This window comes from Thrips palmi, unplaced genomic scaffold, assembly GCF_012932325.1.
Source record: "Thrips palmi isolate BJ-2018 unplaced genomic scaffold, TpBJ-2018v1 HiC_scaffold_11, whole genome shotgun sequence".
Lineage (NCBI taxonomy): Eukaryota > Metazoa > Arthropoda > Insecta > Thysanoptera > Thripidae > Thrips > Thrips palmi.
This window is the reverse complement of record NW_023144622.1, coordinates 1,612,396-1,632,182: the sequence shown is the minus strand read 5'-3', so window position 1 is coordinate 1,632,182 and position 19,787 is coordinate 1,612,396. Positions and strand designations below refer to the sequence as shown.

The 19,787-nt window shown below is 57.5% G+C and overlaps 1 protein-coding gene across 1 annotated transcript in view; it reads left to right on the top strand.

The window, feature by feature from the left end:
- Nucleotides 1-19,787, top strand: part of LOC117639517 (somatomedin-B and thrombospondin type-1 domain-containing protein) — a 92,377-nt gene that overhangs the window by 17,853 nt on the left and 54,737 nt on the right. The window contains exon 2 of the mRNA XM_034375260.1: nucleotides 89-317. Coding sequence (XP_034231151.1) covers nucleotides 92-317 — 226 coding nt within the window. The 5' untranslated portion in view covers nucleotides 89-91. The remainder of the gene's footprint in view (nucleotides 1-88; nucleotides 318-19,787) is intronic.

Genomic DNA, 19,787 nt, shown 5'->3' with positions numbered 1-19,787 from the left:
AATATTTTTTTGCGTCTAAAATTTTTTACTTTTATTTTTTTGAAGTTTTTGATTTGTTTTCAACAATTGAATATGATTTGTGTTGCAGACGATGCTGCTGGTGGCGCTGCTGCTGCTGACGGCGCAGCGCTGGGGCGCGCTGGCGGGCAGCTGCCGGGAGTCGAAGCTGTGCTGCCCGGGCAGGGACTCGTCGTGCGTGGTGCAGAAGGCCCCCATCAACGCCATCATCGAGGACCTCAGCGACAAGCCCTGCTACTGCGACCACGCCTGCCTCAAGCTGGGCGACTGCTGCGGCGACTTCAAGGACGCCTGCGGAGGTGAGTCCTGGAAAAGGCGACGGAAAATCAAAGTAAAAATAAGAAGCGGGCGTAACGATTCGGCTCTCCAGAGATCGGACCTCTGCCGAGTCGGATTCCAGATGCGGATCTCTGGTGACTCCAGGCATGTGCCTCTGGAGACTCCAGGCATGTGCCTCTGGTGACTCCAGGCATGTGCCTCTGGAGACTCCAGGCATGTGCCTCTGGAGACTCCAGGCATGTGCCTCTGGAGACTCCAGGCATGTGCCTCTGGAGACTCCAGGCATGTGCCTCTGGAGACTCCAGGCATGTGCCTCTGGAGACTCCAGGCATGTGCCTCTGGAGACTCCAGGCATGTGCCTCTGGAGACTCTCTGGATTCTACCTCTGGAGACTCCCAGAGGAACTTTGAAGACTCCAGCTCCAGAGAGCGGACCACTGGAGACTCCAGGAGGTACTCCAGATTGGGGGCCGCGCCCCGCTTGGGGGCTTTGTGTGCACACTGTGCGCAGTGTACGCCGGATTTACATATGTTCGAATAGGCGGCGCGTGTGTGAGTCGCCTCAACAAATTGTTGACATTAATACTCTTTTCACCGCACGCTGGGCGTAAGGGGGGAGGGGGCTGGAGTTTGTGTGAGGTTCAAGCAGTGTGCGTCGGTAATCTGATTATAATAGCACTCCATCACATTTCTCTTCTTCCTTATAAATCTCGGTGAGCGCTGCTGCCGGGCCCGGCCAAGGCCCGGCGGCCCTCCGGTTCGCCACCGACGACTACGCGCTCCCTTGAAGGGCTCTCTGCCCGGCAGCGAGGGGACGCGAAGGGCCGCCTGGGGAGGGGGAGGCGAAGGGCTCACCTCGTCTCTCTCGCACCCTCACAGAGGGCCCCATGAGTGCGAGAGAGACGGAGTGACTCTTGGGGATCGCTTGTGCGGCTGGAGGTCCTGGAGGGCACAGATTGGCCACACGATGCCTGTCTCTGGCTGATTTCGAACCGCGGTTTTGTCGCCCTGTCTCTCTCGCACTCATGGGGCGGCCCGTAGAGGTGCGAGAGAGACAGCGACGAACCGCTCTGCTGGAGGAGTTCCACGGTATCACACCGATACCGACTGGACTGACTGACTGTCAGGTAGGCCAACAGACAGACAGACAGACAGACAGACGTGACGTAATCGGCGTGCATCTCGTGAATGGGATGTCTGCCGCGCGTCCGGTGCTCTCGCTCTCCAGGCCTCCAGGGCCTCCAGGGCCTCCAGGGCCTCCAGGGCCTCCAGGGCCTCCAGGGCCTCCAGGGCCTCCAGGGCCTCCAGGGCCTCCAGGGTCCACGAAGATGATCGTCTCCGCCGTCCGTCGATCGGACTGGATTATGAAGGGACCGTCCAGTCCGTCCGGCCCTGGCCGGCCCAGCACGTCAACAGATGAAAAGGACGCAGGGCTGCGGCGCGTCGTGGCGGTCTCTGCCGCAGTGGTGGGTCCAGAGGCGAACTTTGGGAGAGACGGGCAGTAGCAACTTACAGCGGCAAAGTATGGCTTTTTGCCTACCTTTCAGGTGGTTATCTATGTGCTAGGGGGGGGGGGGGCACCCCTCCTCCTTCTCTCCCCGTTCTTCCTCTCCTTCCCTCTGCGTCCCCTCTCCGTCCCCTCCCCCTCCCCCGCGCCTGCAGTGTCGTGGCCGAGCGACCGAGACCGAACGGCTCGGCAGGGAAGGCTTTGTTTTCGTTTTGCGCCTGAAGATGGCGCCCGTGTCGCACGGGGCGTGGCGGCGTGGCGAAGGGACGGCCGTTCACCTGCCGTCGGCTGTCTCTCTCGCACCGATACGGGCCATCCCATGAGTGCGAGAGAGAGGGAGAGAGAGAGAGAGAGAGAGAGAGAGAGAGAGAGAGAGAGAGAGAGAGAGAGAGAGAGAGAAAGAGAGAGAGAGAGAGTTTAGTTTTTTTTTAAGTTTTTAAAATGATTTGCAGCGGGCGCGCCGATGGGACTTCTTACAGTGCAGGTGCAGTTGCAGCAGCCACTCCGCCCTGCAGAGCGGGACATGTCCCAGTGAAAGGCGTCCGATTTTTCCTCCTGCATCCGTCCGTTGGGACGACGCTTCCCCAGCGCGCGGGGCCGCGGGGGTCCGCTCCGCCGCCATGCATTTGTAAGGTTTTCTGGTCGAGTTTTCCCTTGGCTGTGCGCTGCGCTGCGCCGGATGCACTCGAGATACAGGCAGCCCTGGCGTTGCCCTGGCGATGGCGGGGCCGGTTCCAGGGGATGGGCCAAACCAGGCCTTTGCCTTTGCCGTCCCCGTGGCCCTTGGAATGCCAGAAGACTGATTCTCAGAGAGACGTTTTTGTCGCTCTGTCTCTCTCGTACTCATGCGCGCTCCATCCAAGTGCGAGAGAGACGGAGCGACGAAAACTACTCTCGGAATCAGTCTGGCCCAGGAAGCGGGCCCTTGTGGTCGCTCTGGCCGCCCCGCCCCGCCCCGCCCCGCCCCGCCCGGTCACCACTCGCACATTCGGCCCTTCTCTTTTTAGGGGACTTTATTTCGGGAAGAACACACAGCACTGCGCCGCCTTGGAACACTCCGTTTCTCCTCCAAGTGTCTTCATTTTGACGTCATCAAATTGCCGAACCGGCACTTTTTCTCGCTGGGAATCGAGTCATGGAACACACAAATCAGGATTCAGCCGGTGTGTGTGTACTTTCGTTCTTTCGCAAACCTTTACCTCTCTCTTTCGCTCTCGCGCCCCCGGAAACGTAATCCATTAATTCTCGAATGCCCGCCAAAACATGTAGAGTGAGGAAAGTATGAAAAATTGAGGGCGGCATACATAATCCATGCGCACTCGGTCCGTGAATGGAAATGGGAACGTGGAGAGGACGGCGTATGAATGAGTGTCTGCAGTGTAGGCGGCAGGTAACACCTCGTGCAGCTAAGTACCTGTCGGTGTGGTACCTGTGAGCAGGAATCCCCCCTCCAAGAGGCAGGGCAGTGCACTGTGTCTCCGCCGGCCTGCGTTGCCCTGCGGTTTCCGTGCCTTACTGTTTTATTTGCTGAAATGGAGCTGCTCCGAGGCCTCGGCTCGGCCGGCCCGCCGTGCTCGGCTCGTCGCGTCGCGTGGTGCTGATGAGGGTTGGTGCCGGACAGCGCTTCGTCGCTCTGTCTCTCTCGCACCTTAAGGGACCGCCCCACGAGTGCGAGAGAGACAGCCAAGTGACTGCTCGGAATCAGCCTGCTGGCCGACCGGCCGGAACGGCAGGCACGGCGACGCGGGTCCCGGAGGTCCTGGAGGAAGGCCAGGAGGTCCTGGAGGAAGTCCTGGAGGTCCTGGAGGAAGTCTTGGAGGTCCTGGAGGAAGTCCTGGAGGTCCTGGAGGAAGTCTTGGAGGTCCTGGAGGAAGTCTTGGAGGTCCTGGGGAAGTCCTGGAGGTCCTGGAGGAAGTCCTGGAGGTCCTGGAGGAAGTCCTGGAGGTCCTGGAGGAAGTCTTGGAGGACCTGGGGGAACTCTTGGAGGTCCTGGGGTAAGTCCTGGAGGTCCTGGAGGAAGTCCTGGAGGTCCTGGAGGAAGTCCTGGAGGTCCTGGAGGAAGTCCTGGAGGTCCTGGAGGAAGTCCTGGAGGTCCTGGAGGAAGTCCTGGAGGTCCTGGAGGAAGTCCTGGAGGTCCTGGAGGAAGTCCTGGAGTGGCCGGGAGGTACAGGGGTCGGTTTTGGTGTCCTGGAGCAAGGCCTGGCGGTCCTTGAGCAAACCCTGGATGTCCTGGAGGAGGGCTTCGTGGTCCTGGACAAAGGCCTGGAGGTCGTGGTGGTAACCCTCAAGGTCCTGTAGCTGCCCCGGAGGCACGCATGCACAGCGTGGTGGCCCACTGGTGGGCACTCTGTTACCGGGATGAAGCCTCTCCTTCATTGTCAGCCGGCGGGCCGCGCCGCGCACTTGTCCCGCCCGTATGTTTTCCATGCCGTGACGCGGAGACCAACGACTCGCGGCTTACGGTGCCCGAGCCGCGGAACCGCTGCGGGGAGGGGAATAGAAAGGGGCGGGAAAAACTGGAGGGCTCTGGAGAAGAAATCAGTTTGGCTCATTTTGTACGCCGGGCCGGCGGCGGAGCGGCAGCGACGGCGGTTAGGAAATTTGGCACTTTTCCCTGGCGTCGGAATTCGCAGCCCCGTGCGCGCAGCCACGGCGAGGCCCGCCGCCGCCCACCGCCCCCGCCCGCGGTCGCGGAGTGGCCGGATATCGGCTGCAGACTGATTCCGAGAGTCGTTTTCGTCGCTCTGTCTCTCTCGCACCTAAACGGGACGCCCCTTGAGAGCGAGAGAGACAGGGCGACGAAACGGACTCTCGGAATCATTCTGCCGGCGCGGTCCAGGGCCGCCCATTTCGGCCTCGATGCCTCGATACAGGAAGCATTTTACCTGTCACTCAAACTGGAGTAAGAGCTGGTGACTGCTAAACTCTCTACGCACGAAATTAATGGCGTACTGAGAAAATCGGCGCAAGCAATGAAACGAATTAAAATTTGTCTGATGTGGCACCAATCTTTTTAGCAGATGATTTACCGTACTGGAGTCTGTTCCGAGGTCTGGACCGGAGTGGAGTTTGTGCTGGAGTCCGTTCTAAGGTCCGGAGTGGAGTCTATGCTGGAGTCTGTTCTGGGGCCCGTGCTGGAGTCTCCGGTTGTCCCCGCTGTTGTGGTGGTGCTATGGCATTCTCGCCCCCTCTGCTGGAATTCTCCAGCATCATATTTCCTGACGGCTTTGCGGTCAGACGATGGCCGGCCGGCATGCGGGGCTGTTGGTCCGTGCCGCTCGGCCCGCGCGGCGCGCTCCCTGGGGCAACCCCTTTTTTCGAGACCGCGCAGCGCTGGAAAGCACTGGAAGGCACTGGAAGGGCGTTGTAGCCACCGCTATCCGCTGCCCCGGACTCATTCCGAGAGTCTTCGCTCTGTCTCTCTCGCACCTACACGGGACGCCCCATGAGTGCGAGAGAGACAGAGCGACGACTTTGGGAATCGGTCTGCTGCTGCTTGCTACTGCCGCTACACCATTAATTAAAGCGGCCGGTGATGATGGCGGTGCCCCAGTGTCCGACATTTCCACATTAACGCCGCCTCATCACGATCCCGACGCTCCCCGGGGACGCCCTCGCTCTCCGGACGGACGTCCAAAGCGCGTTTTAATAGACAGCCCCGCTGGTCCGCCCTGTCGATGCCTAGTATTCTGGCACTGCGCAGTGGACCAGAAGACTGGTGGAGGCGGCCAAAACTCCAGACGCGTTTTGAGCTCCAGAGTCGCTAAATGGGACTCGCGAACCGAACGTGTGACCCCACCAATGGATTGCTCTCCGAACGAGTAATTCATTGGTGGGGTCACTCGTTCGGTTCGAGTCCCGTTTAGCGACTCTGGAGCTCAAAACGCATCTAGAGTATTGGCCGCCTCCACCGGTCTTCTGGCCCACTGTGCCCTGGCACGGACTGTCCCTGTCATTTTGACTACTGATGTATGCGCTTTGGGTGAATCCAGAAGGGGGGCGGGCGCTTGAAAGCGTGGCAGCCGCCTGGAAGGTGGGCATCAAGTCGTCTCTGTAAGTTGGCAAACTTTTGTGCTGTCCCCCTTCTCCCCCTGAACCTGTTTCTGGATCCGCCCTTGCCGCTGGCTTGGCTCACTGGCTTGGCTCACTGGCTTGGCTGGCTTCCGCGGCTGGCTGCTCGGTCTGGGCGGCCCGCCGGGTCAAACAACTCCCAGTGTGTGACTCAGTGGGCGCCCTTCGGTTCCCTTCGGTCAGCCTTCGGTAATGCGGAGGAATGTGGACAGGCAGACAGACCGGCGGGCGGGCTGGCCCGGGCTTGCCCGTGGGGCGAGCGGACGGCACGCAGGGCGCGCGGGACTACAGGTGCCGCACGGTGCCGCCCAGTGGGCCTCTTGACGCGTCACAATCACAGCCTCGATCGCGCCGATATCCTCCCCCTCTCCCGACGCGCTCTGTCTCTCTCGCACCGGCACGGCGCGCCCCGCGAGTGCGAGCGAGACAGAGCGACGGCCGCTGTCCCCCTCCTCTGTCTCTCACCTTACTTTTCTCGGCCGGGCTAAGCGGCCCTAAGCCCGCCACGCATTTCCGTCCACGCTCGGCCACGCCGGCGGACCATACCCTACACTTTGTACCTTGGGTTTTGTAGTGTGATGGTTACTGTAAAGCTGATGTGAAACCTTCCCTATCTGTCTTCTTTTGTTTTAGTTTAGTTTTTATCTTAAATTTTTGTCTGGTGAAAGGCTGTACCAACATATTATGGTGGAGATTTTCTCCATAATACCAACGAAATTCATCAAAATATCCTATAAGGTTCAGTGAATTCTCAATGGCATGTTGCGAAGTCAGCTGCACCACCATAATAATGGAACATTTTCACCATAATATGGAGAATCTTCACTGTAGAACATTTAGATGTCAGCCAGCGTCGATCGAGGCATCGAAATAACATCGAAAGCGGTGACGGCGGCACAGCCTCGGCATGACGTCGCGAAACGGCCGGGCCTCGATAAGTGCCATTATCGGTGTAACGACACTGTAACGACAGGCTAAACGGCCACAAAAGTGAGACAAAAGTGTGGCGCCCGGAGTAAGACACTGTAAGACTTGCCGTAAAGCAGATGGCGCTGGGAGCGGGCCGGCAACGGGCCCAAAGCCCCTTACGCTCATCACTCGCGATTCCGACGACGGAAAAATGGCCCGAGTTTTTATTTTATTTTTATTTTATCGATGACGTGGGAGGGGGTAATCACAACCAACTACTCTCGCGGCGCGCGCAGAGTGAGCGAGCGTCCGCCGAAGGGCGTCGGCACTACACTAGCCGCAATTTCCAGGCCGCTTTCGCGTTCGGCGTACACACATCAGCAAAAAAAAAAAAAAAAAAAAAAAAAAAAAAAGACACGAAAGAAAATTAGGCTACAAAGTTCTGACACTTGATCAAAATCGTATAGAAAATTTCGGAAATGCATAAGGCAAGGGGCCTCACTTAAAATGAAAAAAAAAATATACCCTGGGGAGTCCATAAGGCTACTTTGTGAAAATAAAAATAACATTATGAAGTGTCACCGGCGGTGCTCAGTTTTCGCAGCGGGTCGAGAGTCTCTAGTCATGTGGGAGGTCATGATTCGGCCGCAGGCACGCCGCAGCCCGCTTGTGCTGCGGGACCTGCAGACTGATTCCGAGAGTCATTTTTCTCGCTCTGTCTCTCTCGCACCTATCTGGGGCGCCCCGTGAGTGCGAGAGAGCGATGCAAAACGACTCTCGGAATCAGTCTGCAGCAGGTATGTCGGCAGGTAATTGGCCTGGTCCTGGGGGAGGCTCCCTTTGTGTCCTGCATCCTGACGTGTCGCACTATTGTCCTATGCCGCCAGCCAGACAGGCAGCCAGGCCGCCAGGCAGGCAGGTGGCTCACGTACAGGTGGCGCTATACGAATGCATTGACGGCTCGGCCGACCGGGGGCTCCGAGATTTACTGCAGCCTGGTTTCGTATCGGATCGGCGCGGTTTCATCGAGAGCCGAGCCGAGTCGCTGTCGGCAGCAAATTTCATTTTATGTCTCTGACTAAAATTATAGGTCTTCAGCAACAGCAACCTAAAATTTTACGTTTTACACAGCACAAACTTTGCCTGTCATTAATAAAACAAAAAAAAATATCAAGGAAAAAAAAATTTTTAAGACTATGGAAGAGTTTGCTTCATCCTAAGATAAAGCTATATTTGGCCTAAAAAAAATTGTTTCTCGGTATGAACCTTTTGTAAAACTTTTTTCAAAATTTGTTGATGTTTTTTTTTTTTTTGGTTAGAGGCTTTTGCTTTTTGATTATTCCCGCATTGTGTGCACGGCCTTTGTTTTAATTTCTCGCACTCGAGGGAGCGGAAGAATCACTGGACGTGTGAGACCACGCCAATTCACGCTCGGACGGTCCTTTTCCAATGAAAAGCGAAGAAGAGAGAGAGAGAGAGAGAGAGAGAGAGAGAGAGAGAGAGAGAGAGAGAGAGAGAGAGAGAGAGAGAGAGAGAGAGAGAGAGAGAGAGAGAGAGAGAACGAGAACGAGAGAAAAACAGAGAAAGTGAACAAGGGTGCGAGCCTCCGTTTGTGTTTTATGACGGTCGATATTTTTTCCCTAAATTTGATCGTCCGACTGAGACGTGGCCCACCTTGATGAGGCGCTGCGAAAGGATGAAAGGATAGTCGGGTCGGCCGGGCCTGCCTCCCCACTGGCCTCCTCAGGTGCCAAAACACTTGTCGGCTCCAATGGGCGGCTCGGCATCACAGTGGCGTGGCCCCACCCCTTGCCTGCCTTCAGACTGCCTTCGAGAGTCGTTTTCGTTTCTGTCTCTCTCGCTCCCGTGCGGGACGCCCCATGAGAGCGAGAGAGTCAGACTGACGAAAACGGCTCTCGGAATCAGTCTGCCGCCGGACTGACCACCTCCCTGTCGTCATAAAAGTAGCTCTCCGTTTCGGATCGTTATTTGGTCGCATTCTTTTGCCTTTCCGCGCTCTTTGTAAAGCCCCAGATCGGAGCAAGATCAGAAAACCCTCGTTGAATGGTCTATTCACGAAACGTTGCGAATGAAAAAGTCAGGCATGTTCACTGTAAAATATATTCGCACGATTTTGTTCGCAACATTTTTGCATTCAAAGCTTTTCATTGAAATTTGTACGCAGGAAATTTCGTGACAATTTTCGTACAAATTTGTATTGAAAATACAACCAAACAAAAATAATCGGGAGATTTTCTTCCTCTTTTTCTAAACAGGGTTGAGGCGGCAGCGTCCTGCCAAAAGGTGTTGTTCTCATATTGCGAAACGCGCCGCTCCATATCGCACGTGAAAAGTGAGAAAGTTTAGCGGTGTGCTGCCCGCCTAGCGGAAAGTTGTCGGCCAAACTATGACGTTCGGCGAGTTGGCCGTTGATTCTTGGATTTGGGCGACCGGGGCGGACCGAGGCGGGCCCACCACCGCCACACCTGCAGAACGTGGCCGACAACTGCCGTCAACATTAACTCTGAAAATTTCATCAGCAGTTTCCGCTTCCTCTCCGCGCCGCCGCCGCCGCCCTCCCCAGCGAGCAACGCGAGCAACGCGAGCAACGCATGTAAAAATAATAAAAGTACATACCGTGGGAAGGAGAAGGGGAGGGAAAAAATGATGAAACAAAACGGATAAAAAGGGGTAAAAAAAAGGAAAAGGGGAAAAAAGCAGCAAAAGATGAGAACCACTTTGAAATGAATAGCGCTTGTGCCGTGCCGTGGCTGGCCGCTGCAGTTCCGCATGTTAATGAGGCTGTCCTCCTTTACTGTCTTTTCATTAAGCTGCGCGCCGACTATCGCTACGCGTTTTTATTTATTAGCGGATTGATTAGCACCCTGCAAGAATTATTGAACGCCCCCCTGTACTCGGTGTGTGTGTTTGTGTGTGTGTGTGTGTGTGTGTGTGTGCGCGCGCGCGCGCGCGCTGAGAGCATTGGTTAAATCCATATTCAGCGTGTCTACACGTCAAGCGTGCCGGGGGCGTACGGCTGTGCCGCGGGCAAGGGACCATCCGTAAATTAGATTTAAACAGAGGAATTATGCGCGAGCGACAGGTAAGGTGAGAGCCGGCTTTGGGGGATCCGGCGCTCTCCGAAATACACACAGAGCTGCATAAGTGGATGTAAAGGAGAGAGAGGGAGAGAGAGAGAGAGAGAGAGAGAGAGAGAGAGAGAGAGAGAGAGAGAGAGAGAGAGAGAGAGTGTGTGTGTTTGGCCCTTACGCTCGCGGAGACACACGACCGCGCGTGCGCGCGCGCGCACACACACACACAACATCAGTGCCACCGAAGAAAATGACAATTTCTGATCGTTTCATGGAAATGAAAATGATATTCCGCTTAGAGGAGCATGCCGCATATGTGGCCCGGCGCCTCAAAGGATCAACCCTTGTGTGGGTGGCGTGGGCCTATGGAAGTGAGTGTGTGTGTGTGTACATGTGTGTGTGTGCGAGCGTTTTAGACGGCCAGGCGGTCAAAAAAAGAAAGGGGAGCAGAGCAGAACACACAGCGGGGCTCTAAGACGAGCCCCATTTCCACCCCCCTCGCCGCCCCTGTCTCTGTCCGTTCCCTCGTGTTTGGCCGGGCCTGAAACAACACACACAGCGCAAAATCCGCGATCATGGTGCGAATTAAACGTGGACACACACAGACACCCACACACACACACACTGTGCCGGATATGTACTTTTGTCAACATTTTATTTCGCTGGTCGATCCCGGTAGGATCCCCGTCGACGCGTCGCGACGCTGCGTCGGACAGATTCCGAGAGTCGCTTCGCTGTCTCTGTCGCGCTCGCGGGGCGCTCTGTCTGGGTGCGAGGGAGACGGAGCGGTGAGAACGTCCCCCGGCCGCCGACAGAGGCATTGCCCTCGCGTTTCCCGGGCAACGCCAAAAGCGGCAAAAGCGGCGCGTCTCCCCGCGGCCTGCCTGGGCCTGCCCCGGTGGCGGCACGGCGGCGTGGTGGCCTTGGTGGGGACGCCGGGCGTCGACGCGGCGTCGGCGATGGACGTCCCCATGGGGCCAGGACAGCGGCAACGAGGACAGCGGCGGTGGGCCGCCCCGCCCCGCCCCGCCCCGCCTCCGGAGGGGGCTGGCGTGCTGTCAGCCCCGCCATTCGGCCGCGCCACGTCCGCAGCAATCCGCGCTGCTTTGAATAAGTCCGGATTCGACACAATTAAATACGGCGATCGGGGGCGGGGCGGGGTGGGGTGGGGCGCCCGCCACCCCCTGACGCCGCCTGGTGTTCGACTCCGCCACTGATTGTTCGGCCGAAAAAGCCCCCCCCCCCCCCGGCCTTCTGGTCGGCCGCGGAGGGCGGTAGCGGCGCGGCGGTGCCGTTCGCGGGACTTGAAATTCGTGTTTTTCCGGCCTTCCCCCAGGACCCCCCAGGACCCAGAGGCCCTGCCGAGCTTTCTGCTGCCCGTGCTTCCAGTGTGCTTCCCCCCAGCTGGCGTGTCCGCTAGGGGGAGCGCAGGTGCGTCTTGGATTCCGTCTCGGATTCGTGTCTGTCTCTGTCGCACTCGCGGGGCGCCCCGCCGGGGTGCGAGAGAGACGGAGCGACGAGACGATGCCCCGGAACCCAGCTGTTGTTTGACGCGATGTTTACTCGGGGGCTGACACTGCAGCGTCTATCCGAAATCCACCCCTCCCCCTTCCCCTCCCACGCCGCCGCGCGAAAAACATGAATCCACCCCGGGCGCGGCGTTCGAAATCAGGCAAACGGCAAAAGGGGGGGGAGGGGGGCGACCGGGGGGAAGAGAGAGAGAGAGAGAGAGAGATAGAGGAGAGAGAGAGAGAGAGAGAGAGAGAGAGAGAGAGAGAGAGAGAGAGAGAGAGAGAGAGAGAGGGAGAGAGAGAGAGGGAGAGACGAACGAAACGCCTCTTCGAAATCAGCCTGGTGGTGGAACGCCGCCGCGAAGGGGCGGGGAGCGGGATTATTGCTTATTTAGTCGGAGGCGCTCTGCTCTGAGGTCTTATCCCACAAAATGGGCAAAATGGACGCCGGCGACCTTATTTTAGGGCCTTATTCTCGGTTATTTTGCTTTGATTTTGGCGCCCATTTCGTGGCGCCTGCGTTCTGAAAACTCGAGAAAATGCGTGAGCAAAAGCCTCGGCTCTCAAGTCCTCTTTTGCAAGCCAAACCCAAACTTTTCGATTTCACTCTCGAAAGGGCTGGCGGTGCGGGCGGGGGTGGGACTTCCCCATCCCATCCGTCGCTTCACCACTGGCTGGCGCCTACAGTGTCGTTGCGAGGAGGCCTCGCCCGCCTCGTAACGGCACGGCCGAGCAGTCGCCGTGTTTGCTCGTGCTAGAGGCAGAACAGTGCTTTCGTGGCGCTGTCTCTCTCGCACTCCTTCAGGACGCTCCGTGAGTGCGAGAGAGAGAGAGAGAGAGAGAGAGAGAGAGAGAGAGAGAGAGAGAGAGAGAGAGAGAGAGCGCCTGCCGTGCACCACCTTATTGCCGATTGCGAGGCGTTAGCGCCGTAATGCGCAAACACACGCGGCTGCAGACCGATTCCGAGAGTCGTTTCCGTCGCTCTGTCGCTCTCGCACTCACGGGGCGTCCCGTGTAGGTGCGAGGGAGACAGAGGCGAGAACGACTCTCCGAATCAGTCCGCTGGAGCGCCAGAGCGCAGGCGCGTTATGTCTCGGTGTAATCTGCTTGTGGAAGTGAGCAAGCGGTGCGGGTGATGACAGGATTATAGTTATATTACGATGTGTGGCGGGGCGGCAGGGCACTGCCGCACAGACAGACAAACCCAAAAATATAAATTTAAAAAAAGTGTAATGATCTAAACTTGAAAAGTCTTATTCATAAATTAAAAATTCTAGGTCAAATTATTGTAAAATTCAATTATGTGTAATATTTCAAAATTCAAATTCAGTTGATGAATTTCAAAAATGGTGGGACAGTCGGAGGTAGGACCAGCATGACGAGGAAGCAAAGCGACTTCCACTGAGCAGTACGACTGCTTCTAGAGAGGGTGGTTCAACTCTCTTAAAACCACAACAACGCTAGTTTGAACAGAAAGGAACGCTTGCATGTTAGCGTGCCTCTGGCGTTGGGGTGACTGTGACGCGTGTCGCCGACCTGTTGACGCCGCGACGGCCACACCGCGGACCCCCTCCCCCTCCCCGCGCCGCCGCGGGTCATGTTTGACAATATTTGAGTTAACTGTGCCATGGCTACGCCAACGTTTAGCCCCCGACCAAGTTTCCCCGAGACAAACAACAACAGGCGGAAAGGCTGTGGCTGTGGGGTAGCGGGGGGCAAGGGTCCGAGCAAGGTGGGAGGAAGCATAGTGGGCAGGCAGCGCCGCCACCGTGCAGGACCGCGGCGGGGGAAGGAACACGAAAACTGGACGAAATTGCTGAAAAATTGAAACTTGTGGATCTTTCTGGAAAATTGGTGAGGGCTTGTTATGACGATAGCTCACCTCTGACGAATTTTGTCCAACATGGGGACATGAGAGGTCATACTTATCTAATCACTTTATCTGAAAAGTTTTCACTAATTTCATTAATATTTTTGGTGTATATCTGCAATTTTTGCATGTTTTCAAGTTTTTTGCTCCTTTTTTTGTCTTTACCGAGCACCAGTTTGCTAGCTGTCCTCCCCCTCCCCGGGGCTGCCGACGGCGCGTCCCGACAGAATTAGTGGCGGTGTCGTGTGAAGTGGCGGAGTGCGTGGGAGGGCTGGCAGGGCCGAAACCAAACCGAACGGAGCGAAACTTGTTTTCATTACTTCCACACGGCGAGACCTGAAGGCGATGGCGAGAGCGAGATAGCGGCCGAAGGGTGGCGGATGAGCGGCGAGTGGGAGCGAGAGGGACAGCGAGCCGTCTGTCTATATCGATTGGCGTACATCCGGAAAGTTTGGCCCATTTGGTGGGCCGGGCGCGGTGATGCCGCCAAAACGACCCGTGCGAGACGAAGGCAGGCGAAAGCAGGCGAAGTTTGAGTGTCAGTCTGGAGGAACACCCAATTTCCCCGCCAGGCCCGCTGCTGTTTTACAGTGCACGGTGGGTTTGCCGGAAGACCGGTGGAGGCGGCCAAAACCCCGGACGCCTTTTGAGCTCCAGGGTCGCTAAATGGGACTCGAACCGAACGTGGGACCCTACCAATGGATTGCTCTCCGAACGAGGGTTCCATTGGTGGGGCCACACGCTCGGTTTGAGTCCCATTTAGCGACTCTGGAGCTCAAAACGCGTCTAGGGTTTCGGTCGCCGGAGCCGGTCTTCCGGCAAACCCACTGTGCGGTGCGCGCCCCGGCCTGCCCCGGCCTGCCCCGGCCCCAAGATGGGCGTCATCATGACCGCTGCACCTCGCGGGCCCCGGGGCCAGACCAGGTCCTCGGGGAGCCCCGGCCGTCGTGCCAACGCCCCGACGTGCCCGACGGCCCCCCCCCAAACTAACTTTGTGAGAAGTTGTAAAAAGTTGGCGGATGCGTACGGAGGACCTAACCGAGCTTTGGGCAAAGGGCGCGGGGCCGGCTCGGCGCCCTCACCTGTACAGGCCCAACCAAGGCCCGGCGGAGCAAGCAGAGCCCAGCGGAGCACAGTGGGCCAGAAGACCGGTGGAGGCGGACAAAACCCTAGACGCGTTTTGAGCTCCAGAGTCGCTAAATGGGACTCGAACCGAACGTTTGGCCCCACCAATGGATTGCTCTTCGAACGAGGATTCCATTGGTGAGGTCACACGTTCGGTTCGAGTCCCATTTAGCGACTCTGGAGCTCAAAACGCGTCTAGAGTTTTGGCCGCCTACACCTGTCTTCTGGCCCACTAGAGCCTCCCGCCCGGCATGCCCGGCATGGCCCAGCGAGCTAAGGGCTGAAGGGCGCCGCTTCGAGTCTCTCTCCGACCGATTCGTTCGTTTGGCCGCACTTGTGCCTCGCGGGGTGCTGCGTGCGTTATTTCGGGCAAGGTTGTCGGGCGCAGAGAGAGAGAGAGAGAGAGAGAGAGAGAGAGAGAGAGAGAGAGAGAGAGAGAGAGAGAGGAGAAAGAGGGGGAAGGGGTAACGTCTTAGTCCTTCGATTCCAGCTGTACAACGAGTTCACTTTTCACCTGATTATTCCTATTTGTGCTTTGAATGAAAAAAAAAAATCACGGGACGGGCCAAAAACTATCGTTATTTGCGAGACTGTATATCTGTCAGACTTTTGCGCCCCGCTGGACCGGGACTTCCAGGACTAGCAGGACCAGGTGGCGGCAAACAAGGGAGCATCGGACGTCGCAGAGGCGAGTCCTTCCGCCTCCATCCCTCTCCCTCGAGGATCAGCCTTCGAGGGTACCGCTACTGCTCGAGAAGAAAAGGGTTGGCCTCGGACTCGGATCCACCGCACGCCCGAAACAACGCTCGCAACTCCACTGCCAACAGGCATTGGCCAAAACTACCCAGGGGCTGCAGGGCTGCAGTGGTTGGGGGTTTTGCTATGAAAACTTTCAGCGAGAGCTCGTTGGGAAATGTTTGACTCAAATCTATGGACAATTCCGAAACCTCCAATGTTTCTATTTTGAACAGGTACAGTAAAAAACCATGGTTTTTTTGAAGAAGAAACAAATAAATTTCGAGGAAACTTCCGACGCTTCTGAACGCTATTGCAATCGCAATGATTTTCCAATTTGGTTTCAACAGTCGTAGTCGTGGCAGTGGTATTGTTACACTATTTACACCATTTTATACATTTTTAATTACGTGCCCCGCCACAAGTAAGGGTCCGAAGGGACTTTTGAGATGCACATAGTCGAGGCTGCGGCAGTACTAGTGCGAGTGTGTATCATGGGCACATTAGGAAGGATTTGCGCCCCCCCGCCCCGCCCCGCCCCGCCCCGGCACGGCGCTGCCAAGTGCGGCGGCGATAGGCCCCGGCCGTTGGCGCCGCGTAATCGGCCGAGGCCGAAGGGCGCCGAAAGGCCCCGCCCACGGACCCGAAGGGCTCGAAGGACCCGAAAGGTACTCTGGGGCAGGAAATGGAGCCAAAGACGGCGTCGCGACGCCACTGGGGGACCTGTGCGTACGGCCGGTGAGTGTGTGTGTATGTGTGTGCGTGTTTGAGTGTGTGTAGATTGTGTGTGTGTGTGTGTGTGTGCAACGAGAGTGTCAGAGATCCTCACTTAAACGGCGCGCGTCGCGTGGCTACGGCGTGCCTGTCCGAGGTCTATACGATGGCGAGGGCGGGGAGGCTGGGCCAGGATAAGATCGGGAGTGGCTGGCTGACGCCCAGCGGACCGATTTCGAAACGAGCGTCGCTCTGTCTCTCTCGCACCCCATGGCCTCCGGGACGCTAGTGCGAGGGAGACAGAGCGACGGCTGACACGCCACGCCGGCGCCGCTAAGCTCGCCCTCAAGGAGGCGCCATGCCACCCCAGCAGCGTGCCTTGCTGCCTCGATCCGGCCGTAGATTAGGGGCTGGTTGTGCGTCCCCTCGGTGATGCTCCGCTGGGCCGAGGGGGAGGACAGGACAGGAGTCAATCCGCCAATCCCCGGCTGGCTGCGGCGAACACACACGCGTGCGTACAAGCCGCCCCGCTGCTACCCGCTCGCCGCGGTAGTCGGTAGTACGAGGAGTACGACGTTGCCCTGCGGCGCGCCACGGCGGAAGGCTGCTCTGCTATACACCGTGCTGCACCGTCACTTTCAGGAGTATCCAACCGGGTTGCTCTTTCTTTTATTCGTGTATATTCGTGCTGGTATATATGCGAGGCGCCCTTGTTTCAATTAATCGACTTGCTGTGTGCGGTTCCGAGTCCAGCTTACATCCCTCCGACCCCACACAGAAAAAACACACACACACACACGCACACGCACACAAACACACCAGTCCGCTTTGGTTTTTGAACGTGGAGTCTTGGGATTGGCACCCATCTGGCGGGGACGGAGAAAAAACCCTCCCCTTTGGTGCCGTCCCGTTTAGGCTGCTTCCGAAGGGACCAGCGTGCGCTCCGTCGTCTCTCTCTCTCCCTCTCTCTCTCTCTCCATCTCTCAGCATATTCCTACAACGGGACGAGTGCGAGAGAGACAGGGCGACGACGGGAAGCAGGCGCCGTGCGGAATCAAGTCCGCTGCTGGCGTCGCGTCGCGCTGTCCCCCGGCCGGCTCCACACCGGAGATTGCTGTAGATCGAATTGGAACCGGAAGGAGAGGCGAAAAGGGGGTGGGGGGCTGCCAAGTCGCCGTCGCCGCGCTCAGATTTGCCAGTGGAGGAATTACCGACCTTTTTGGCGGCGAAATGAAGCATCTTTTGTCACGGCCTCCCGGTCCCCATCCCACGGACGATATCTCGATGCTGTTATCGGCTGATAATGGGCTTGGGGGGGGGGGGGGGGGCTACGCACGGTAATGGCCAGTGGCGTAGTCAGCCCCCCCCCCTTTTTTTAGGGGCGCGGAGGGTCGCGCGATTTGCGACTTGCTCATGCCGAGGACTCTCGGTGATACAGCCAACTTGACGAAAAGAAAAAGGCTTTGTTGTGGTCATCTACTCCGTTCGATAGGTTGAATTGGATGGCTGCAAGCTACCCCAAGGTTGCTGTCAGTTGGAACCCCTTTGAACCTTGCTCGGCAAAAGCGGCCCCTGGGTTTTCCAGGTAAACTAGTCAAAACGTAGGTGATTTCCACAATCAGGCACTTGTTGCCAAGAACAAAAAAACATGAAAAACAAACAAACACACTCAATTTTCACTTGTTGAAGAGAGTTGGAAGTCTATTCACAAAAGTCACGCTTGCCAAGGCAAGTTCAATTCATTTTTTTTGCCGGCGAAACATCATTCCATCCCAACTGTAAATGCCGCACGCAAGGTGTCTCCCGCCCTTGGAGGGAAACCTTTTTCGAAATTGCTCTTTACGAGACGTGCCTGCAAATCGCGCGCAAACTTTTTCAAGCAAACTCTTTTAACGGCGTAATTGCAGTCATTTTACGTTTTCCGCCCCGGCGGCGAGGGGTGGGAAAGGGATGTACGAGAGAGAGAGAGAGAGAGAGAGAGAGAGAGAGAGAGAGAGAGAGAGAGAGAGAGAGAGAGAGAGAGAGAGAGAGACTGCTGCTCCGCGCGGAATCACCCTGCTGTTGCAGCAGGAAGGGGAAGGGTGGGCTGGGCGGCACTGATACAGTGGCGATATATTGGTGTACCGTTGACAGTGATGGCATGCGACACGCTCGCTGTGTTGACGGCCCCGCCCCGCCTCGCCCCGCCTCGCCCCGCCTCGCCCCGCCCCGCCTCGTCCCGCCACGCCCCGCCGCGTCCGTGATCGCTTTTGTATTGCTTTATTTAGGTGTAGGCCGCCGAACCCTTCCCGTGCTTTCGTTGTCACCACGCCCCCTTTCCCCCTCCGGGCAGCCCGCCCCCCGCCGTGGGGCTCCGGAAGTCATTCCGAATTCTTGTTTGGCTCAGGATGGGAATCGGCGGGAAGGGACGGGTCGGGACGGACCGGCGATTTGGCCGCGTCTCTCTCTGCCGGGGCGTGAACTGCGAGTCGGCGAGGCGAGGCGAGGACTCGATGTGTTCGCCGCGGCCACGCGGCCCGCTGGGTCAAGGCGTGCTTGGCCCCGCCGACCACCTGCACTGTGAGAAAAGAGTACGGAAAAAGTACGGAACATGTCTGGTCAATAATTTGCCTGGAACGTCCGTACTTGCCAACTACGGAACGTTCCGTACTTTTTTTTCCGTACCCATTTACATGAGTTCATATGGAGCAAGCACGGAACGTTCCGTACTTTTCTCCGTACCTCTGTATTATATTTTTCTGTACCATTTCCCCGTACAAAAGTACGGATTTTTTTACAGTGTGCAGCAAGGGGGGAGAGAGTGTCAATTCCGGCGTCAAAAAAATCACCCCCAAAACAGCGTATGATTTTGGGAATGGACTGTCTAAATGAAAGGCGGCCCGCGTGAGCACACGAGAGGTGTCCCTGAGCGCCGGAGTATGCGTGATCTGAGAGGGAAAGTTTTCTCTCCTTGTTCGCTGGAAATTGGGCCGTAGTCATAGTGACACCTGAAATGTCACCCCGGTGACACCAGCCTGTCTCTGTAACACCGCCTTGCCCTGCCGTGTGCCATCCATCGGGCTGGGCCTTACACGCCAATCGGGGTCCCTCGCCTCTGTGTGTTGTGTGTGTGTGTGTGTGTGTGTGTGTGCGAGCGGGCCCTTTGGGGCTGTGACACACTGGCACGGGAGACGCCACTGCTCATTTGCCTTGACAGCTCGTGACTGCGTGACTGTACACGGCCGTGTGTTTGACGTCGACGGCAACGTCCCGCGGCATCGCCCCGCGATCCTGCAGGCTGATGACGAACACGCTCACTCTCTACTCTCACCGTGCGGATCACCCTGTGAGAGGGAGAGAGAGAGAGAGACCGCCGTCGCGACGCAGCCCGCTGAGCCGCTCCTAATGGCGCCCGGAGACGGGACGGGGGTCCTTGGAGTGGCGGAGGAGCCAAGCAAGGCGACGCAAGGCGCTCTCATTACCCCGGACCGTGCGAGGAGGGAAGGCCGATTTGGGCTGCAAAATGCATCCGCGTCGCCCGCCGTCCCGTCGTCGCGCTGGCTGTTGCCGTTGAGGTAGGCAACAAGTAGCACTTCACCCCTGTAGGTAGGCAACTGTTCTCTCTCTCTCTCTCTCTCTGTCTGTCTCTGTCTGTCTCTCTCTGTCTCTGTCTCTCTCTCTCTCTCTCTCTCTCTCTCTCTCTCTCTCTCTCTCTCTCTCTCTCGCTCTCGGCGACAAGGCGCACTCCATCAGGACGGCCTGCTATCGCGGACATGAAGTGCACGGAGGCGGTGGGGTGAGAGCATCGCAATCTCCATTAAGGTGAAACCGATTCCGCGCACACAAATGGCGCCCTCCAGCGGCGCGGGCCGCGCTGGCTGCGCCGGCCAAACTTGGGAATGTATTCCCCGCTTTCAACTTGCCCATTACTCCCCCGAAGCCTTGGGGCCGTAGTAGCACCGGAGGGCGTGGAGGGGC